Source organism: Lipotes vexillifer, unplaced genomic scaffold, assembly GCF_000442215.2.
Source record: "Lipotes vexillifer unplaced genomic scaffold, Lipotes_vexillifer_v1.1 scaffold640, whole genome shotgun sequence".
NCBI lineage: Eukaryota > Metazoa > Chordata > Mammalia > Artiodactyla > Lipotidae > Lipotes > Lipotes vexillifer.
This window is the reverse complement of record NW_006773138.1, coordinates 65,870-88,864: the sequence shown is the minus strand read 5'-3', so window position 1 is coordinate 88,864 and position 22,995 is coordinate 65,870. Positions and strand designations below refer to the sequence as shown.

Here is a 22,995-nt window from a genome sequence, read left to right as displayed (position 1 = left end):
GCGCGGATCAGGCGAAGCCGTCGCGGACGCCCTGGCCAAGCTCAGCGGCCAGGCCGGCGGGCGGGCGGCTGCGAGCATGGTCCTGGTGCTGCACCACATCCTCATCGCTGTTGTCCAATTCCTCAGGCGGGGCCAGCAGGTCTTCCTCAAGCCGGACGAGCCGCCGCCGCCGCAGCCATGCGCCGACAGCCTGCAGGTAGGCCCCCCCACTTCTGGGCACAAGGGGAACGGGGTGTTGGGTGAGCGCCAGGCCGGGTCCTCCGCGGAGTGTGCTGTCGCCGGTCCCATGGTCTACCCCGTCCCTGAACCCTCCTAGGGTGGGGACCCCTCCCCTAGCTGAAAATCCCACTTCTGTGCTGGGACTGCAGCCCGTACCCAGAGACATTGAGTCCTTAGCTCACAGTTCAAAACCTCACGCCAAACTCTGAACCCTTTTCAGATCTGGGACTCCACCCCCAAGCACTGAACTCCCAATCCACAATGGGACCCCTGTCCACACCCAAGAGTTCTGTTTGAGCCTGGAACCCCCTGCCTCCCAGATTAGTGGAGGACCCCTGCCCATAGCCCTGGACCCCCAATATATTTATCAGACTCCAGGCACACCCAGAACACCTGAACCCCCGACTCTCAACCAGGACCCCCCCTCAGAGCTGGGGGCCTCATCTCAAGCCCCTGAACCCCTACTCCACAGACTCATCTGTGCCCTCACCCAGATTCCCACTCAAACACCTGGACTTCAGTCCTCACACCAGACCCCACCCAGGGTCCAAATGCCTCTTTCCATTACAGTTTGTCTCTCCTTCTCTGCAGGATCCCCCTCCCACCCTCTTCCTGCTTTCCCTCCTCCCTCCTGTATAGAAGATCCTAGCCTTTTCCGGCTTGTCTCACCCTCTTCTCTTGTCTCTCTCTGGGTACGGTGGCCCCCGTTTCTCCTCTGGCTTCTCTGAGTCTTTCTGGGCATCTTCTCCGTCTGCCCCTCTATTTCTTTCTTGTTTGGTCTCTTTTGCCCACTTGCCCCCCTCTCTCAGTCTGCCCATTACTCCCCCAGTTTCTCTAGGTTTCTGTCTTTGTTCTAGGGCCTTTCCCTGTGGTCATTCTTCCCCTTATATCAGCCTCTACTTTGGGGTGGTGAGGGGGCAGGCTCAGAATGCCCCGCCGGTGTCCCCAGGACCTCTTCCCCTCCCCTGTTGTCAGGCATGGCATGGTGTGGGTGCTGGTGGAAGGGGCTAAACATGGAGCAAGCAGCCCTTGGGCGGTACCGAGGGATTTAAGGTGGGTGGGGATTGTGCAGTGGGGCACTGGGGTTCATAACTTATAAACCCCCTCATCCCTGCTGAACTGGACTTGGGAAGCCGGGGGCTTGGGATGAGGGAGGGGAGGAATAGCCTGCAACCTGGTGTCAGTCACCTGTGGTGGGAGGTGTCCAGGGCTGGGCGAGTCTGGGTGGTATGTGTTTGAGTAGGAAGAGCTGGGTTGTGTGTGTTGGGTGTGATCACATGTGTTGTGTCATGTAGTATTGTGTGTGTCATCAGTGGTGGGATTATTGGGGGGAATCTGTGGGAGCTTATGCTGAGTGTGAGGACCGTGAGTGTAATGGCGTTGCATGGCGTGTGCAGCTAGGGAGGCCGAGTTGTGAGTGTGGAGTGGTAGATGTATGTATGACTGTTGTGTGTGTGGGGAACTTATGTGTACATGGTTGTGTGTCATCGTGGGGTGGAGTAGTTGTAGGGGCAGCTTACATGGGGGATTGTGTGTGTATCTGTGTGTGTTATGGACTGTTGTGTGTAACCAGGAAGAGCCACTGGAGGGGTCTGATGAAAGGTTTCATTTGATGTCTTGGTAGAGGGAAGTGGGGGTGGGAGAGCTGTGTCTGAGTGGGTTTGCAGCCTAGGTGACTGGCTTCGAGGCACCGAGTTACATCCTGGAGTTGCTTGGGAAATATATTGGGACCTGTGTGTTGGTGTTTGAGTGTCATGTGTCTGTGTGATGACTGTTTGTACAGCTCTGGGTAGGAAAGTGTGCAGCAGTCAGGGTCCAGGGGGCCAAGCCAAGGACTTGTTGACTACGTGTGTGTGTGTGTGTGTGTGTGTGTGTGTGTGTGTGTGTGTGTGCATGCCCAAGTACATGTGGGGAGGAGGCAGTGTGCAGGCAGGACTGTCTGTGCTAAGGAGCTGTGTGTGCCCGCAAACATTTGACATTTTGGTGTGACATTAGGTGTGCACATTATCTATGCAGGGTATGTCTCTATGCCTAGGTGATGTGTGTGTATTGAATTTAATTGGAACTGTGTGTCTGTGCTTGGAGAGGTGAGTGTCGGGTGTGTGAGGTGCGTGTGGGAGGTTGAGTGTGAGTGTGGCGTGAAGTGTGGGTGTGTGAGCTGGATGGCTTTTTGGTGTGACACGTGGATTATGTGATCTTCTCTCCCTGTGAGCTGTTTACATGTGAAGGGTATCCAGTTAGCTAGGGTATGTGTGGGGAGAGGGGTGCTGGAGGGCTGTGGAAGGTGCTGCAGGGGGTGAGGGAGTGGGTGTTTAGGTGTGTGGGGTGAGGAATGAGGTATGTGATGTTCGGGTGTGCAGAATACAGCAGGTGTCCCATAAATGTTTGTGGAGTGACGTGTGTGTGCAGGGAAGGCTTGGCTGCCATCCTGTTCTCGCTTCCCTCCCAGTTAGGTCCCCTGAGATGCCCAAGTCAGGCTGCCTCTACCCTTTGCCCTTCATCCTCCTCGCTTTCACCAAGGCCTTTGTCTTGGGTTTCCGGCTGAACAGGCGCTGGACAGGCGGGCGGCGGGCGACGTGGAGGTCCTGGAACCTTTGTTCTTTTCCTCTTAGCCTGTCTCATGTTTTGGGCAGGGATTGGAAGGGGCGGGGAGAGGATGCACGTGTCTCGGGCTCACTGTGTTTACTACCACCTCATGGTTCTCCGCACAGGGTGGGGGTCCAGGTGCAGGCACTGAGGCCTTGGTGGTATCCCCGGGGGCGCCTCCTTGGCGCAATAGCAGCTGGGGCTGGGCTGGGAGTTAGGCAAGTTTGCCAACCATGATGTCTTAGTCCCAAGTGTGGCCCAGTGCCCTTCCTTCTCATGTCATCTCCGGGGTGCTGAGAAGCCAAGTGCCCCCTTCTGCATGCTGCCCAGTTCTCTTCCCTTCTCTGTGTAGCGCCCAGAGAGGGTCACTGGGCTGGGAGGCAACCAGGAAGAGCTCAATCTATCTCCACTTGTATTGACCCCATATCTGATGGGGGGATAGTTGCTTTCCTCACAGAGACCTTTTTCTGAAAAACGAAGCCAGATCACATCTTTGGGGACCCTCTAGTCTGATGGACCCAGTAGGAGGATCCAGGTCATACCCTCCAGAGAAAGCTATGGGGAGACCTTAGTGGACAGCCTGCCAACAAGGACTTGAGAGCACGAAAGGCCAGGACTCCTTGTGGTTAGAAGGCACAGAGACCATCAGAGTCAGTCAGGGGAAGGGGCTCGGGGCCAGTGCCTCAGCACCACATTCCAGAAGGTTCTCTGAAGTGAGTGGGCTTGAGCTGAGCCTTGAAGGAGGTGTTGGATGGGCAGAGAAATGTGGCCTGAGGCTGAGGAAAATTCTAGCCCAACTGCAAGAAGGGATCTTGAAGGCTGTTGATCATTCCCAAGCAATACTGTCTGGTTTTGGATGGCCATCCCTGGGCCTCCTACCTTCTCAAGCTTTCATGTCACCTTTTCCCATCCTGTTGTCTTTGGGCAGAATCATCATTGTCATCATCTTCATCATCACCGTTTAGGCAGCTCTTTCCAAATTCCAAGCTCCTTTCACAAATGTCTCCTTTAACAGGAGCTCATTCTGTTGTCTGAAAGCATTTATTGAGCACCTGCTATGCACCAGGCAGGCACAGTGTTAAGTGCTGCAGTCATAGCAGTGACTAAATAGGCCTCATGGGACTTCCATTTTCTGTGTCTAAGAAACCCCATCTTCGTGGCCTAGCCACACTGTCAGCCCCTCAGGCCTTGGGCAGACGGCCCTCCCTTTTGTTTCCCGCAGCCTGACATGCACATGATATGCTCCAGGCATGCATCCCATGGTGTTGGGGTCTGGCTCCTGCCAGAATTCGAGCTCTTGAGAGGCTGGGCTGGGTCTGCCCATCCCATGTGTCCTGAGCTGGGCTCAACATAGATGCTTATATTGATCATCAGAGGTCTCTAACCCCCTGTAGGGGTGGCAGCCCCGCTGCCATCTAGGGAAGCTGAGGCCCAGAGCAGGGAGATCATTAGGGAGCCTCCTCTTAAGACACTCCTTTGACCAGCGTTACCAGAGACCAAGAGTTGCCAGGTGACTTGTCCAGGTTTCACAGCAAGGTGGCTGGGCTGGTCCTAGAATACAGCTCTCCTGGCTGCCAGGCTGGGCTCCAGCCCCAGCACCATGCTGCTCCCTGGCTAGCCTCCGTGCTGCCTGTGGAGGGTAAATGATTATTAATGACCCCCCTGGCAAGGAGACAGGAAATGTTTCCCAACCACAGCTGGGAACCTGCTCCCTGCCAGCCCCAGCCACCCATACCCACCCTGGCCATGGTGTCAGCACTGATGTTAGCTCCATGCCGCCTTGGCCTTCTTTCTTTCCTCTTGCCCATCCGAATCCCACCTCCCTTTCCTTTAAGGCGTAAAGGCAAGAAGGAACAGAGCTTTCTCTTTCACATCTCTGTCTCCAACCTGCTTCATCTCCACCTTCTCCCCTGCCCCAAACCAGCCAGAAGTAGCCCCTCCTCCAGGAAGTCTTCCCCAAATGCACCACCAGCCCCTCCAGTGGCCCTGTCCTTGGCTCTGGTCACTGAATCTCCCTCATTGCAGACTCTGGTCCCACTCTGATGGTTTGCTCTGATGGCCCTAAGGCTGGCTGGGGACTTCCTGTGGCCTGTCCTCAACTTCTGTGTTAGCACTGACATGTGGAGGATCATCCCAAATGCTTCCTCCAGGAAGTCCCCAGCCCAGCCCAGGGACTCTCACTTCCTCTGAGCACCCCAGCACTCCCTGTCTGTGCCACACACTGTGCTGCCAGCCTTAATAGGTGGACCGTTAGTGAGCACCTACTCTGTGCCCAGCAGAGAGGGTAGGTAGAGAGAGCATGGTGGGGGCCTTAAATTTCGGCCACACATTCTGCCAAGTCTGAGCAACAAGGCCTCTGCCTTTTGGCAGGTAGACAGACCCAGGTACCAGGGCCAAGGGTGGACAGGTGATAGGGTGGCGGAGGGGCACAGACAAAGATTGATGCTGGTAGATTGTGTGGGGGGAAGGCAGCAATGGGGAGGAACTTGGGGGCTATGGTGGGACAGAGCAGGGGCCCCGAATTCAGCCCAGAGTGGGAGGGAGGGCAAGTTGGGAAGCTTCCAGGAGGAAACATTTAAAGTGAGAGCTGAGGAATGAGCCAGGAGAAAGTTCTGGACAGAGAGAAGGAGAGAATGGCGAATGTGAAGGCTTGCTGGTGACAGACAGAGGGAGGGAAGCATTCCATGGAGCTGGATGCTGGACAGCCAAGGCGGCTGAGTGATGGGATTGGTGTGTGTGTGTGTGTGTGTGTGTGTGTGTAGCATAGGAGACGGAGCTAGTGAGGCTGGCAGGGGCCAGGACTTTTATGCCATGTCAAGGAATTTGGACTTTCTCCAGAGGGAACTGTGCACTAGGGGAAGAGATGAAAGCAGTTCAGGGACTGTTCAGACCTGCGTGTTATGAAGCTCCCTGGGCCATGGGGTGGGGAGCACATAGAAGGAGTGAGGCAGGAGGCTGAGGCAGTGTGGTTCAGACATGGGATGATGAGACTGAACAGGGAAAAGCCAAAGTTGGAGGGGAGGGGACAGAGGGGGCAGAGGTAGAGGAGGGAGCCCGTCAGCTGTAGAGGTGAAGGGAGAGAGAGCGCCACCCTGGGGTCTGGGTGGCCACATGAGGGAAGAGAGGGTTTGAGGTCACATGCCTGGGCCTGGGTCAGGGCCCTCTAAGGAGCAGAAGGTCTCAGAATGGCGTCCCAGGTCAGGAGCTTTGAGGCTAAACAGAAACCAGGGGACCTGGATCCCACTGGGGGCTGCTGTGTCCTTGTCTGTAGCGTGGAGACGCGGGATCTGCCCTGGGCGAAGAGCGTTCAGAATTCAAAAATTAAAACAATCTGTAAAATATAATACTTAATAAAATTCAAATTCAAAAATGTGTGAGTACATTCCAAAACGAGTTAAAATGTAAATTTATGAAAACGCTAAACATACATCCGTGATGGTTTAATATCAACGGTAAGCCTTCACTGCTTCCCTCCTCTTTGATTCCAGCTTCCTTGAAGCTGCTGCCTCTGGTGTGGCTGGACCCCCAGGGGGTCCAGGACGTTCTGGTCTCTTGTTCAGGGCCCCTCCTCTGGGGAGCCTGCTCTCTGGCTGGTAGCGTCAGGGGGCAGGCATTTTGCTTTTCCTGTCCTCCACCCTGAGGGACTTGACCCCTCGAACTTCACCCATCTATTGTTGCCTTTATTTGAGGGGCCTGAGTACAGACCCAGGGAGGGAGAAAGGTGAGGGAGTTGCAGGAACCAAGGGTAAGAGGGGTGGAGAGATGCAGGGCCCAGTGGGGGTGGGGTCGGGAGGGAGAAGAAATGAGCAAAGCTAAAAGAGCAGCATCGCCCCAACTTGAATATCTGTATTTCCGAAAGTAAAAGTGGTGCCATTTCCGCAAGACTGGGTTACTGAGGTCCCATCTTGCAATCTCGGAGCCGGGCATTGCTTGGCTCCTACTGTCCAGTGACCTTGCATGAGGCCACTTTCTGGGCTGCATTTTCTCACCTGTAAAAGGAGGAAGTTGGGGTGGATGAGCTCTCTGGAGAATCTGGCATTGTCCATCTGTGGGGTTCCAGCCTCCCATGACTCTCAGCTCCTGGCCAGGGCTGTGTGGATGCGTGGTTGTGTGATTCCGACATTCTGTGACTTTAAGATGCTGAGACTCCAGGAGCCGAAGAAGCAGACGTTCTGTGATTCCAGGATTCTAGGATTTGATGATTTGATGATTCAATGATTCTAAATGGGGTTGCTGGGAAGAGCTGCAACCACCTGCCCTGTTAATGTCGATGTTCAGTTATTAAAAACATAGCAAGAAGCAATGGAGACAGCTTGGGGGTGGCGGGGTGGCCCCCACCCCCAGGGAGGAAGGGGAGGAGGGGCTGGGTTGGTGTCAGTGGGGAAGGAGACCATCTCAGCCTGGGTCGCACGGATAGTTTCTCCTGCCGCAGCAGAACTGGTGTGCGTGCGTGTGCAAGATCCACCACTCCCTAAGCTTTCAGGGTAAGGGGTCATTTCCTTCATCCCTCTGGCTCCAACCTTCAGTCATTTCAGACTCTGGCAGAGAGAGGAGTACCCTTTCCTTCCAGCCCCTAAAGCCTCTGGGAGAAATGTCCACAGTGGAGGAAGGAGAGGCCTGCTTACCCCCACCCTCTCCTTCCCTGGCAGCCTCGGCCTGAGGGGGAAAACAGGACATGAACACTTCCTGGACACAGACACGGGACTGCACGAAGCCCTGCCTGTGAGGGCCCAAGTACAAAGGGCCTCCGCCTAGGGCAGAGGCCAGGCAGTCAGAGGGGCAGTGCGGACATCGGCTAGGGACCCATTGGCACCCTTTGAGCGCAGGCCAAGGAGGGAGGACCCTGCTTGTGCCCTGGGGGTGGCTGTGAGAAGGGCTTATGGAAGGGAGGTCCCAGGCCAGGGGGCCTGGAGGGCTGATGACCGATGGGGGCTCCCTTGTAGCACAGGCCTCCCGCCCAGCACAAGGCCAGCTCCTTTGTCCAGCGGCTTGCTGCCTCTTGGATTGTGCACAGTCTCAGCACCCACATCAAAGGTGGCGAAAGAACCTCCAGGCAGGAGAGAAGGATCTCAGCCCTCTAGAGAGCCCACCCTGGCTGGGGCCCTCAGAACCCAGTACTGCTGCTGGGTTCACAGATCAAGTGATGGAGGCTGGGAGTTGGCCCCCATCCCACAACACAGCAGGGCCTAAAACACGGCTTCCTGATTCCCAGTCCTGGGAGCTCCCCTTTGCCTGCAGCTCCCCCCTTTCCCCTGGAACACCTGGAGAGCTGGAGTGGAGGCAGGACTCAGGTCAGGGGGCAGAGCATTTGTCTGTTACCCACCATCTTTCTCCTCCCACAGGCCAGGAGGCAGGTGGGGTGGTGACAACTGCTCCCTGTTGTGCGCAAGGCTGCATTGTTTACCACGTCCTGTCTTGGCCCTGAGGACAGGGTCCCCAGCAGGGAACCCCTCCCCAGCTCTCTGACCCACGATGGGCCTCCCTGGGGTTCTCCTCTCTTGTCCTCCTGCCATCCCACCCCTCGCTGTCGTCTCTGCTTCCTTTTGAGCTCTCTCCCCATCTCTGTAAGGTTCCATCTCTGGCTGTCTTTGTGTGTCAGTCTCTCCAAAAGATTGTTAGACTTGTAAGGGCCCTAGGAGGTCATCAAGTCCATTCCTTTTATTCTTCAGATGAGGACAGTAGCTCAGAGAGGGGAAGGTCCTGTCCAAAGTTGCACAGTAGGCTGTGGCAGAGCCCGGGTCACGGAAGCACCCTGTCTTGGCATCAGGCATCTAGGGTTTGAGGACTGACTGTGTCATGACCAACCTGACAGGCTTCTCTCCTCAGCCCTGAGCTGTTCTCCCTTCTTTACTTTGTCCTCTGATCTGCTGCCTGGCTGACCCCTACCTCAGGCAGACCCTGCCCTTGGGACACAGACCAGAGCTGGGGACTCCATGACTGGGATGCACACCCATGCACACATGGACACAAAGACACTTGCAACTACATACAGGTCCCAGGTACAAACCTATACCATGTAGTTAGGAGGCTGTCCTGGAACCTAGTGTTCTCTTCCTGTGAGATACCACACACCTCCTCCAGGAAGCCCCCCAGGACCTCTCTGCAGAGTCTTCATCCCACCAGCCCCTTTGTGACAACTGAGTCCTATTGAGCCTAGGTTCCTCCTCTGTGACCCCAAGTGCACGGCTGAGTCTCTCTCTGGTCCTGGAGCCCCTCCTTCAGTGTTCTCTCCTTCTGTCTCAGGAGGGGCTTAGCTTCCTGTGGCTGGGTGGGGAGAGTCCTGAGGTCCCCAGAGGACAGTGGGACAATGGGGAGGCGGTGACAGATGAGACATTGCGTCTTTCCCAAAGTAGGCTCCACCCTACCCTGACCTCCTGGCTGGTGTCTGGGACACAGTCCTGGCCTGTGGACCTCTTAGGACTAGGGTCCTGGGCTGACACGCCGCCCCCTGCCCTGTCAGTGCAGAGGTCAGAGCATCAGAGCCCCTGACCTCCAGTAGCAGCTCTCTAATTGGAAGCTGTGGAGGCCAGGTCCCCATGGTACCAGCAGCATATTAACAGAGTGGTGGAGATTCCTGGGACCTCTGGGAGGGGTGAGCTGCTCTGAGTATGGGGTAGGCAGGAGGGTGGTAAACGCTGAGGCTGGGGCGGGATTATGGAGGCGCTGTGAATGCCTAGCCGAGACCCCACTCGTCCTGTCCCCCTTCCCTGTTCTTGAAGTGGGTGATGGGGACCCAGAGGGCGTGGGGCAGGAGCCTCTTCAGGGAGTGGTGGAGAGCCTGGGGATGGGTGAGAATCAAGTGAAACTAGCGCTGCTTCTTCTCAAGGGGCAGGGCAAGGGGCTGTCCTGGGGCAATTCGGTGGTGGTGGGTGGACCATTGGAGGCCAGGGTTAAGTAAAGAAGGCTTAGGCTTTCAGACAAAAGGGATGGGCCCTGAGGTCAGGCACTTATCTTGGTCCCCGTCATTTCCTCTGCCGGACATGGCTGGGTTAGCGGGGTCATCGCACAGAGGGAAGGAACTGGGCGAGCCAATGCACACGAGGCCCTGCAGTAGAGGCAGGCGCATGCGCGACCTTGCCATGCCCTGGGCTGCAGACAGTCCCCCATCAAGGCCCAGCCATGGAGCCACAGTCGCCCTGGGAGATGGTCCCGTGTAGACCATCGTCCCCCATCCCCCCCAGACCCATGCATCCTGGGTGACTCTCGGGCCCAGTTGAAGGCACTGCTGAGTAGGGAGACGTCCACAGGACACAGGGACACGTGGGACAACCAGACACCTTGCCACAAGCATCCACACGCTAGGTGCAGCTATTGTCACTCCTGTGGTGCAGCTACTGTCACCCCTATGGTCACCACTAAGGAAAACAGTAGATTCCAGCAGTCACGGACAGGTGTCCAGAGCCTGAGTGAGAAGACAGGGGCACCAGGCAGGGAACCCAGAACCTCCCCAGCTCGCTGAGTGCCTGAGGCTATTTCCTAGCAGGGATGGGTGTCTCATCCTCCCTCCCCCTCCCCCTCCCCCTCCCCACCACACATTTCCAAAGCTGCCAAATCAAATCAGCCCCCGCGCCCGCACCAGGCTGGCATAGCGGCCAGCAGCTGACGGGAATGAAGCCAGGCTCAGAATATCCCGCCGCCTGTGCCTGTCTGATGCCTGGGTATGCTTGTGGATGGGGGTGGGGAGGGACAGCCGGCCCCTGGGCAGTGCCTCCCAGAGCGGCTGGGGTTCTGGACGCCACCCAGGCGGTGGGCTTCTGAGAATGAGGAGCTCCTGAGGCAGTGGCTTCTGTGTGTACCAGCCCTTGAGAAGCCGTGGAGTAGTACTTATAGGATGCAGGTTGGGTGTCCGATTGGAGCCCAGACTGGGCTGAGGACTCCCACGTATGGTCCCATTCACTTAGGATTCACAGCAACCCCAGTTGGGAGCCCAGCCCAGTGACTGTGTGAGCTGGGCACTACAAATCCCATTTTATAGACGGGAAGCTGAGGCTTAGAGAGGGGAAGTGAAGGGAGAGAAGCAGAAGTGGAGGGGACCACAGAAGGAGTAAAAATGTGGTTTTCCACTCCTGAGGAGCCCCAGGCTTAAGGAAAGAGTTTAGCTCTGTTCTCAGAGTTGAGGGACTGAGAATACACCAGAGCCAGAGGCCATGGGAAGCAGGGTGCCATCAGGCAAGGCTCCCTGGAGGAGGCCACCTGTGGGAGACAGGAGGCCCCAGGTCTGCTAGGGGCTGGGGGAGGGGCAGCCTGGGGAGAAGGGGAGAAGTCCTGGCAGGCCTCAGCCCCTGGCCTTCTTGTCTCTGCAGCCAGCCGGGACCTCCTTGCACAGGAGCCAGTGCCCCCAGGGAGTAGAGACAGCACACTGCAGGTGAGAGCTCAGCGGAGGGAGGAGTGGGTGGGCTTGGGGGGGTGGGGGGCGCAAGCTGGGGCTCAGTCTGAGCATTGCCCCCACCCCTGGGAGGACTGGGAGGCTGGAGCCGAATCCCAGCCCCACCCCCTCCAGCCTAGGGTCACCCCACACCAAGACCACCTCTCCCACCCTAGAGTTCTCTCCCCCTGAGGATTCGTCCTCCTCCCAAGTCACCTGGGTGTCATGACGCCTCCCTTGTCCTCCCCACCCTCACCCAACAATTCCCTCTTGATTCTCTGCCCTAAGTATTTCCTGAACTCCTCTCCTGCTCTCCCTCTGCCTGCCCCAGTCCGGGACTGGTCATCTTTCCCCTGAACAGTCACTGGCTGTCTGCTTTCAGTTGCCCCCATTCTCCATGTGGCTGCCAGAAGGATCTTTCTAACACACAAACCTGAACTTGTCACTTTTTGGCTTAAAAATTCTCCATGCTCCCCCTCCCTCTGCTCCCTCTGCAGCCCAGGCAGGTTGCAGTCCCCCCTTCATCCGCTCCTGCCTCCCTAGAACCGCTCCTGCTGGCCTCTTCCCCCATCAGCTTCCCAAATCCTTCTGGGCTCAGCTCTAGCCTCCCCTCCTCCAGGAAGCCCTCCCTGCCTCTCACGCTCCCTCCTCTGAGCTCTCCTGCCCTGGCCACCAGCCGCTGGGGCATTCTGCTGTCTGTGCCTTTAGCACCCTGTTTTCTCCATTATGTGACTCTGTGTGTCTTCCCCTCTGAACTGTGAGCATCTTGAGCCCTGCCTGGGATGTGCCTTTTTCATTCCTGGGTCTCCCACCGTCCTCCAAAGGGTACCTGGTGAGGGCTCAGCGAGTACCTTTCCTTTGAGATGAGGGGTGCCATCCCAGCCCCTGACCATGCCTTTGGGGGGCCTCATAGGAATCGTCAGTGTCCGTGGGGCCTTGAGCAGCAGAAATGGGGTGGGCGGGGGGTGGTGAAGGTTGGCACAGAGGAGGGGTGTGTATGAAATCGGACCAAACAGCAAACCTCAGATGAGCCTCCTTTGTGCCCAGGGCCTGGCTGAGAGGAAGGGGAGGCTGTTGCCATATCAGCCCCTCCTCTGGGCCAGGAGCTTTAGACACACGTCCCTGTTTAATCCCCACAACCTCCCTGGGAGGCAGGGGCTGTTATTCGTCTACTTTGGGGAAGCTGAAGCCCAGCGGGGTCACACAGTGAGTGAATCGGAGGCAGAGCTGAGAGTGGAGCTGTGTCTCGTGCCCAACCCTTGCTCTCTCCCTGCCCTCGGGTGAGGTGGCAAAAGATGCTCACACAGGGCCTGGTGCCTAGTGGGGTCAGCGTGGGCTCACTGCTGGGACATGGAGCCCAGCCCTGAGAGTGTGCCTGCAGCTGGGCGCTGGGGAAGGGGGAGAGAGGAGTGGAACAGGAAAGTCATTATTAATTTATTTATGGTTACGGCATTCCCCATGGGGTGGGGGCTCCCCCCAGAGCTGGGACAGATGGTGTTCCCGGGAGCCAGCAGTGTCTCAGCAGCTGCTGCCACCCGCTAGGAAAGACTGGATTTGTCATCCTCCCAGGAAGTGGAGAGCGGAGAGAGCTTTGGAGAAGCTGAGACCATCCTGGGCAATGGGAGCTGGGTCCCAAGGGAAGGAGTAAGGCCCAGGCTTCTTGTTTATGCCTCTGTTCATAGTCTCCTTTCCCTAGGCCCTTGGCCATGCTCCCTGCAAATTCAAGTTCTGCCCTTCCTTTCTCCCCCTCCCCATGAGGCATCCCCAGATCATCCCCGTTTGTTCCCTCTGCCTTTCCTTGGCCTGGGTCCTGCTGCTCCTCTCTCATACTGAGGATCTTGGGCTTTGAGCCCCTCAGTTCTTAGCTCCATCCTGCCCCCCAGCCCCACACCCACCACAAAGATGGCAGGTGTCTTCCTGGCCTCTGGGCGGAGTCTGCTCTCTTTCTGGGTTTACTTAGCACCCTTTTCCGAGTACCCAGGCCCACGCTCAGCCCTGCTGGGGAGAGACAGGTTGATGCAACATAGAAAGGATAGGACTGGAGAGAATAGGGACCCTAGGGTGTGGCTCAAACTATTGGGACCACTGGAGGGAATGCCCTCCCTGCCATCTTACCAACACGTGGTACTGCCTTCCTGTCATCACCTTCCTACCCCTGCACGTCCTTTCCTTCCACTGCTACACACATAGACCATTCCTGCAGGCTCAGAAGCAGTCCGAAGTCCAACACAACAGCTCTGCTTTCGTGCCCACGTTAGATTGATTGCAGTTTGGCAGATTCTGTCGAGGGAAAGAGGGAAGAGGGTTGGGAGACTGATGAAGAGCCCTCCTGAGGGAGCAGAGCCTGGGGAGATGACGGCCTCATCCAGTGGACAGACCATGGGGTCAGATGGGCATGAGTTCAAGTCCCAGCTTCACCACTTTCTAGGTGTGTGACCTTGGGCCAGTCCCTTAACCAGCCTGAGCATCAGGTTCCTCACCTGTCAAAGGGGGATAAGAAGCTTCATCATTATTGGACATAATCACTATTATTGGGCAAAGCTGCTGGGAGAAGTTACAAAGACAGTATGTGTGAGGTGCCTGCCTCAGGCCTGGCCCACAGAAGGTCCTTGGAGGGAGTTGGTACCCTCCCTGCTTCCCTCAAGGGTGAGATCCTTGGAGCCAGATCTAGACAGCTGTGCTCTGTGAGACAGGGTGCACTGCAGGGCTGGGCTGGTGTTCATGGAGGTTCTGTGGGTACAGCACGTTCTCCTGGCACTGGCAGCACGACAGCCACGAGAGCAGGCCTGCCAGGACCCATTCCCACCTAGCGGGCATCTGTTCAGCACACCGGCTTGGGATGGCTCCCTGGCCCCTGTGCCAGCTGGCTGGCTTGGGGGAGGGGCTCTTCAGGCACAGTCTGCAATCCTCCTTCAGCGCCAGGGCCATTGCTCTCTCTGGATGTCAGGGCTGAGGCAGTTCAAGTAGTGTGCTGAGCACTCTGGGTCCATGCCCTCTTTGTGCTGGCTCTCAGAGCCTAGATGGGGGCTTGGGAGCCCCAGCTGGGGCAGGGGCTGGGGAAGAGGCAGACATGGACAAGGGTACAGGTATCCACGCTAAGCACGCTAATGCTCTGCCTGGCATTGACTCCTCTATTCCTGCCCATGGGATAAGGAAAGACCACACCCTTGTCATGGCATTGCCAGCCATGCCTGCTGGACCTCCTCATGTCCATCCCTTGTCCCCCAGACATGGCAGTGCTCACTTCCAGGACACCCACTCTTCCTGACCTCCCTGACTTTGTTCGCACTGACCCCTCTCTCTGGAATGCCTTTCCCTTTTTTCTCCACCTACTCCCTTTGCAAGCCTCAGATTAGATGCCACCTCCACTATGAAGTCCTCTCAGATTGCATCCTCTACCCAGCTCAAGTCAGCCTCTCCTTTTTTCTGGGCACTCATAACCCCAAGCTTCCCTGAGCTTACAGTGGGATAACTTGTTACCCCATGTGGTTATATATCCTTTCCCACGTAGTTGTAATGGCTGTATATCCTTTCCCACATAGTTATAAACACCTGGCAGGTAGGAACCAAGGCTGAGTCCCCTTTTTCTCTCCTGGGCCCATGTGGTTTTTAGTAGATGCTCAATAAGTGCTTCCTGATGGAATGAGAATGGCTGTGGGCGGAGGGGTGGGTGGGGTGCGGTTGGAGTAGTTCTAAGAAGGGGGCAGTTGCAGTCTTGGAGACTTCCTGGAGGAGGCAGCCTTGGAACTTTGAAGGATGGGGAGGGTCAAGGTCCCTGATGAGACCAGAGATCAGCTGGATAGTCAGAGCCATGTGGTTGACTTCTGAGAGGACCTCCTGAGGGCAACAAGGACCAACACAGGACTGGGACCAAGAACACAGAGGAGCCTGGAACAAGGACTCAGGGCGTGCTACAGGAGGCTGGCTCCATGCTGAGAACCCAGCTCCAAACACCTCTTCGCCCCTGGGTCCTGGTCTGAGGAACGCTTGGTCTCAGAGTCTGGAGTGAGGCTGAGGCCAGCAGTGGTGAATAAGTGGGCCCCCGTGGTGGGATAGCCATAGGCAGGGGCAGGAGCCCAGCTGGTCCTGTCTGGTAGGATTGCTATGGGAGTTGGGAAAGGCTTTGTAGGTGAGAGGAGCAGCTTGTGCAAGGGTTTGTGGGAAGGGTGCCCCCAGGTCTCCACAGGAGAAGGCTGACATGTGAGTGGAGCCCTGGTTACTATGCAGGGAGCATTGGGGCAAGGCTGGAAGGACTGCTGCAGGCAGCACTTTCCAGGCTCATATTTAAAATTCTTAAATGAATGCTCCTAACTGGCAGATGTGCCAGCCTCCTCCTGGATTCCGCACATCAGGAGCAAGTGGCCTCCATGATGCCCCACAGCCCCGAGGGAGCTGCTGACAACAAGTTGGCCATAGCATCTGGCATCCCTGGGGGCCCGAGGCCCTGCCATCTGTCTGGGCCCACCTGTCGGGCTGCACTGGCCCAGGGTGTGCAGGAACTTGGGCCAGGGAGGCAGTCTCAGCTGCCACCACAGCCCGTTTCTCTGTCTATCCATCTGTCCATACCCCTGACTGACCAAGGACAAGGCAGAGATGGGCAGATGCAGGTCCTGCCATTAGAGAAGCCTAGTCTGAAGGGGGAGGCATCAAGCACCAGGGATTTTCACCCAGAGAAGATGCAGCTGGAGCTGGGCCAGGCTTGTGGGCAGGCCAAGGCCCAGGGAGGTCCCCTTGAGGGCTTGCAGTGGAGGCTCAGAGAGAGGTGGGGACTGACTCAGAGTCCCGCAGCAGGTCTGGGGCAATGCCGGGCCAGATGCTGTGGGCCCCAGGGCTGGACGAGGTTCCTCTGGCTGGCCCCTCCCCTCCCCCCACTCTGCCTGGCCCTTGGCTGTAAACACAGAGAACAAGTTCCGTTTCCCGGGAAATATTTATCTTCGGCCGTGTGGGGAGCGTGCGCTGGCCTCCGCCTGTCCTTCCTGCGGGCTGGCCTGGGGCAGGAGGTGAGGGGGCTTGGCGGCCTTGAGGGGCAATCTGGGGGGCTCGAAGGCAGGGCCAGGAAGGGCGTGCCCTGCGGCTCCGGCCTGGAGCTGGAGTCTGAACGAACGCTGGTGTGAGAGAGGAGGGAGCAGATGGGAGAGAAACCCGCAGCCTAACCTCACCCCCTCTCACATTCCTATCTTCATCCCTGCCAACCTGTCTCCTCCGGTTCCTGCCTCCAGCCCTTGGCTCCTGTCTGCTGCCCCCACCTTGGGATGCCTTTTCTTCCACTTCCTTGTCTGTCCCAGCTCTCAGCTGGCTTCCTCTGGGAAGCCTTCCCTAACTCCCTAACCCCCTAACCCTGTGTCCTCCCCCTTTCACGCCCAGTCCCTCTCCTCTGGCTCCCAGCAGCTTCAGTCTGAGCCCCGCAGACCAGCTAAGGTCTTGTCCCAAAGCCACTCAGACAATGCAGACAGCTGCGTCCAGGCTGCCCAAGAGTCCCCCTTCTGGGAAGCACAGGCCTGGGCACTCTGGGAGTGGGGCAGGGCCCAGAGGTCACCTGCTTTCAGTGACACAGCACAAGCCCAGGTACACGGGGGATCCAGGTTGATTGAACAGGGGAAAATTCCACAGGCCCAGCGAGGATAGGGGCAGGTAGAGGGGCCCAGGGCTCCTGCCAGCCAGCCGGCTCTGGGGCTTTAGGCTGTGTATCCCAGGCTGGGCCAGGCCTGACTGGGGCCCTGACAACAGGAAATCCTTGAAGGAGCAGGCAGTGGCTGAGCACAACAACAGGAAGCAGCCTTGACATGGGGCAGCAGCTCTGGCGACTGGACCCAGCAGGGGGTGGGGGGTGGGGGAAGCTTGTGGGACCCAGGGTGATGCTGAGGGTGGCACTGAGACACTGATTGTGGGGCAGCGGGTATTCTGCTGTGTGATACTGAGCTTGTGAAATCATGGGATACTGTGTGAAGAGTGAGTGAGTCACTGCGTGTGACACTGAGTATGTGACACTGAGTGATAGCGAGTGTCTGACACCACTTGTCCAAGACTGTGAGACAGTGGATGTGCCACCAAGTTTGTGACACCGATACTGCGTGATACTGATTTTGTGATGCTGAGTGACCATGTGTGACACTGAGGATGTGACACCGTGAGGATGAAATATGTAAACACAGATGAATGACACTGCAGTAACAGGTGTGGTCCTGAGTTTGGAGCTCAAGTGTCTGACACTGAATGGTCAATGTGGGCCCAAGGAATATGGTGAGTCTGAGTGTGCGACCAAGGGCGTAACACAGAGTGACATCAAGTGTGTGAAAACCAGGGTGTGATACTGTGTGACCCTGACCCTGACATTGAATGTGTGATGCTCTGTGTAACGGTTGTGACAGTGTGAACTGTGAACACACAACCCTGTGTGTGATACTGTCATGGGAAGAGCCCGACGGGTTCAGGCAGGGAAATGACATGATCCAGTCTATGATTTTGAAAGAGTCTGTACTCTAGCTGCAGAGTGTATGCGGGGGACCAGTTGGAGGGGCCAAGAGGAGACGGGCAGACAGTTGGAGGCTGCTGCAGCCCCCTAGGCAGGAGATGGTGGTGCCTGGGCTAAGGGGTGGGCAGAGTTGGAGAGAAATGGACAAACCTTGGAGATATTCGCAGGTGGAAATGACTGAACTTGCTGATGAATTGGAGGATGAACCAGAAGGAAAAAGGGAGGATGGCTGCCAGGTTTCTGGCTTGAAGAACCAAGGGATGGTTGGTGGAGGTGTTACTGGGATGGGTAAAGACTCGGGGAAGGTCAGGGTTCATGGGATGGGGGAGGACAAGGAGGCAGAAACTGACAGACCTGTTTCGGATGTAAGTCAAACGTCCAGGTGAAGATGTCCAGTGGGCAGCAGAGGCCAGGCTGGGGATATATTTGGGAGTCAGCAGGCAGAGCTGCTTTATTAAACCATGGACCTTGCTGGGATGACCTCGGGAGAGAGCGTAGTGAGAGAAGAGGTGAGGAATGAGGACTGAGCCCTGAGGCGAAGGGGAGCAGCAAAGAGACAGAGGAGGGGCAGCCAGGGAGGTGGAGGAGACCAGACAGGTGAAGCCAGAAGTCACGGGAGGGGAGAGGTTCACCAGGGAGGAATGCTGCCACTCTGTCAGGTAAGGTGGGATCAGGGAGATTGTGCTGGGCTGGGCCACGTGCTTAAATAAGCCTGGCAAGAACCCTGTTGGTGACAGGGTGGGGCCAGAAGCCAGATGGCCTGTGCAGGTGGTAAGTGGAGGTGAAGACAGAGCATAGTCAGCCCTTTGGAGACCTTCCACTGTGAAGGGATGCAGAGGAGAGGCATGGTTGCTGCAAAGAGGTGTGAGGTCAAGGGAGAGTACAGCTTTTTTTTATTATGGAATAATTTAAACACACAGTAGGAGGGAGAAGAATACAATATGCTTTTGCCATGTACCCCTCACCCAAATCTAGCAGTTATTAAGATTTAGACATATTTAGTTCATCTACCCCTCTTTTCATTTTCTTTTCTTGAAATACATTATTAAAAATTTTTTTAATAGTGATAAAATGTGCATAACATGAAATTTACCATCTCAACGATTTTTAAATGTAGAGTTCAGTGGTGTTAAGTACATTCACATTGATGTGCAGCCATTTTCCAGAACAGTTTTCACTTTGCAAAATTGAAACTTATACCCATTAAACAATCTCCCCCTCCCCCCAGCCCCAGGTAACCACTTTCTGTCTCTATGAATCTGACTATCCTAGGTATATTGTATAAGTGGAATCATACAGTATTTGTCTTTTCATGACTGACATTTCATTCAGCATAATGTCCTCAAGGTTCATCCATGCCATGTTATAACATATGTCAGAATTCCCTTCCTCTTTGAGGCTGAATAATATTCTATTGCATGAATAGATCACATTTTGTTTACCAGTTCATCCATTGATGGGCACTTGGGTTGCTTCCACCTTTTGACTTTTATGAATAGTGCTGCTCTGAACATGGGTGTACAAATAGCTCTTTAAGATCCTGCTTTCAATTCTTTTAGATATATAACCTGAAGTGGAATTGCTGGGTCATATGGTAACTTAATCTTTAATTTTTGAGGAACCACCATACTGTTTTCCACAGCAGCTGTACCATTTTACACTCCCGCCAACAGTGTACCAGGTTCCAGTTTCTCCACATCCTCACCAACACTTTTTTTTCTTTTTTCTTTAATTAATTAATTAATTAATTTATGGCTCCATTGGGCCTTCGTTGCGGTGTGCGGGCTTCTCATTGTGGTGGCTTCTTTTTGTTGCGGAGCACAGCCTCTAGGCCTGCGAGCTTCAGTAGTTGTGGCTCGCAGGCTCAGTAGTGGTGGCGCACGGGCTTCGTTGCTCCGCGGCATGTAGGATCTTCCCAGACCAGGGCTCGAACCCGCGTCGCCTGCATTCGCAGGAGGATTCTGAACCACTGTGCCACCAGGGAAGTCCTTTTTCTTTCTTAATAGCAGCCATCCTAATGAGTGTGAGGTGGTATCTCATTGCGGTTCCTTTTTTTAAAAATACATTTATTTATTTTTTAATTTTTGGCTGCGTTGGGTCTTCGTTGCTGCACACGGGCTTGCTCTAGTTGCAGTGAACCGGGGCTACTCTTCGATGCGGTGCGCGGGCTTCTCATTGCAGTGGCTTCTCTTCTTGTGGAGCATGGGCTCTAGGCACCCCAGCTTCAGTAGTTGTGGCACGCGGGCTCGGTAGTTGTGGCGCACGGGCTTACTTGCTCTGTGGCGTGTGGGATCTTCCCGGACCAGGGCTCGAACCCATGTCCCCTGCGTTGGCAGGCAGATTCTTAACCACTGCACCACCAGGGAAGCCCCTCATTGTAGTTTTGATTTGCATTCCTTGATTATTAGTGCTGCTGAGCGTCTTTTCATGTGCTTGTTGGCCATTTGTACATCTTTAGAGAAATGTCTATTCAAGGCCTTTGCCCATTTTAAAATCAGGTTGTTTGTTTACTTTGTGGTTGAGCTGTAGGACTTCTTTATATATTCTGGATACTAACCCCTTATCAGATATACGATTGCAAATATTTTCTCCCATTTTGTAGGTTGCTTTGCTGAAGTATTTTAACACAAATCTCAGGCATGATGTCATTTCACCAAAGGTGGATATTTTTAAGGTCAGAAGGTCCTGGATGACGCTGAAATGAGACACTGCAACACAGCACCAGCTTGGAACTGTGTGTGTAAGGCTGTGTGAGGGTGACACTGGGGACCTTGAGACATAGTGTGTGACGCTGAAGGTGGGCCACCCTGATTGAGGGCAAAAGTGATAGTTTCACTGTGTGTGGCCCCGTGACAGTGATGTGTGACACTGTGGACACTGTGAAGTGATTGTGTATCACTGAGTATGTGGGACATGCCATATGAAGGTGACAGTGATCGTGTCCCTGTGTGTTGCCCTGAGGTGGTGAGTATGACACAGAGTGGATGCTGCATGGGAATGAGAGGGATTGCGGTGTGTTGTGGTTGACGGGGGTGTGTGTGATTATGTCGGATCAGCGCCAGCCTCAGCTGCTGACCGTCAGACGGAGGACAGACATCGCAGAGTGGACAAGGAGAAACGCTCGATGGGGACAGAAATGGTGTCTGGGCCCACGTATGAGCTGGGGTGAGGCCTGTTCCTTTCTCTGAACTCTCCAGGAAGGCTTCCTGGAGGCAGGGTGGGAGCTCGGTAGTGGGACGCCACAGGTACCTGTTAAGCTATGGTGTCAGACAGCCCTGTCTGGCTGTGATATTTAGCAAGTCATTTTATCTCTTGAGCCTCAATTCCCTCAAGTATAAAATAGGGTGGTTGGGAGGATTACGTGAAACGGTGCTTTTAAATGAGCACAGTGCCTGGCACTGAGCAAATGCTCAGTGGTCTCTTGGGGAGACCACCCCTCAAATCCGTGTGCCCAGACACCTGGTGTGATGGGAGCGCCAGTGGGTGCACAGAGAGAGTGCACAGAATGAATGATGTGTTCTATGCCCACAGCCCTCCGCCCTCCCTCTCCCGCCCCTTCTGTCCCCTGCTCGGCATTGTCAGGGCCTCCCCACCCCATCTTGCTCCCCCCCCACTCCTCTCCCTGGCTCCTGCCATCCTCACCCGCTGTCAGCCTCCAGCCCAGGCTCCTGCAGCCTCATTCAATTAGGCCGATGCAATTTGCTCAAGAAAAAAATGCCATAATTTGGTTAATCACACCAGTAGGGGATCTGGCCCTGGTGGGGTGGGTGGGGATGGGTAGGAGATCCACCCCAGTAGCTGAGAGCACAGGTCTGGAAGTGCCTTTCTCTCGGGAGAGACCCACCCACTCCCTTGGGTTCCATTCTGGAGCCCAAAGAGTCCAGAGCTTGGGTCTCCCCAACTCCAGCCACAGAGATCTTGAGACAAAGGCTTGGGATGACCAGGTTCACTCGTGTCCCTGGCCCTTTTCCATGTCTCAGTCTCCCTGTCTGACAATGAGAGTGGGATGCGGGGTAGTCTCTGAGCCTCTTGCCAGCATAGCTTGTCTCTGCATCCCAGATCTGGTCAGTTCCCCCTTATGGCTTCCGTAGGGCCTTCTCTTGGGCTTTGGAGAGGGTGGGTGAAGGGGACAGAACCCTAGGGGGAGTTAGGAGGGGGCGGGTATCCTCAGAGCCTCATCTCTGTCCAGAGTCAGAGACCCTCTAGTCCCAGGCTGCATACCTGGAGCGAGGGCAGGAAGAAAGGGAGCTGGTAGTTCTTGGTCACCTGCAGGGCCACAGCTTCTAACCTCGCAGGTTGTACCTTGCTTGCACAGGGCTCCAACAGAGGCAGGGTGGCACTAAAACCCAGCTCATTCTCCCCCACCAATCCTTGCCCCTCAGGCTGCATTTGCCCAGAGGGTTGGAGTCACCTCTTTGTAACTTGCACAGAGGTGGCCTAGCCCCTAGCTGGGAACAGCTTAGGCAGGACCTCATGGTTCCACTTGAGTCTTCCCAGTGGCTCTGGGAGAAGGCACCATTTTATAGATGAGGAAACTGAGCCCAGGGAGGTGAAAAGCTTGTCCAGTGCCACGCAGGTGCTGTGTGGCAGGGTAGGGATGTGAGCCCAGGTCTGGCAGAGGTGATGGAGGAGGTGGTGGGGTCCACGGGGCAGGAGGATCAAACCCCCAACAGGCACAGATGCCAACACTCAACCATAAACTCATTCACTTGCTCGGAGACAAAATCAGCCACTGGTGCACTCACAGTTCCACAGACAGCTACACACTTGCTGCACATACCCAGGCTCACACAGACACTGACAACCCACATCACACATGCATGGGCAGCCGTATGTGCAGATGGCTCGTGCACAGATGGTGCCTCAGGGGTACTCACACATTTACACTTTCACACACATTCTCCCAGAGTCCCAGAGCCACATGCTTTCACACAGATATCCTTCTAATAACCCAAGGGACATATTCTGCTGTGGTTACATGATGGCCTGTAGGGACATGCATTATGGACAACTAATGGGCAGGCCACACATGTGCTTAGGTCACTAGCAAAGCAGGAGCGGCCTACAAAGTGGGAAAAAAAGTCAGTTGTGATGAGTGTATTCAGAATTTTGCAATCAGAAAAGTCACACAAATGTGATTTTAATGTTCATTTCCAAGACAAAATTTATATAAGGTCTGGTGAGACTGGGGTACATCCTCATCTTTTTAGGGTTCGAGGGCCTGTAAAGGACCTGCACAGATTCACAGGCACAACAGTCACGTGAGATCTCCTGGGCTCACATATTTACCCTGCCCTGGGCTCTGTGTGTGTGTGTGTGTGTGTGTGTGTGTGTGTGTGTGTGTGTGTGTGTG

General features: G+C 55.5%; 1 protein-coding gene across 3 annotated transcripts in view; it reads left to right on the top strand.

Moving 5' to 3' along the window:
* PDE2A (phosphodiesterase 2A) overlaps nucleotides 1-22,995 on the top strand; it is a 110,746-nt gene that overhangs the window by 44,005 nt on the left and 43,746 nt on the right. For 2 of the 3 annotated variants that reach the window (XM_007448065.1, XM_007448067.1), the window contains one exon: nucleotides 127-196. In XM_007448065.1, coding sequence (XP_007448127.1) covers nucleotides 127-196 — 70 coding nt within the window. Of the gene's footprint in view, nucleotides 1-8; nucleotides 197-11,108; nucleotides 11,171-22,995 lie in introns of those variants that run through there. The other variant, XM_007448066.1, reaches the window with a different exon arrangement.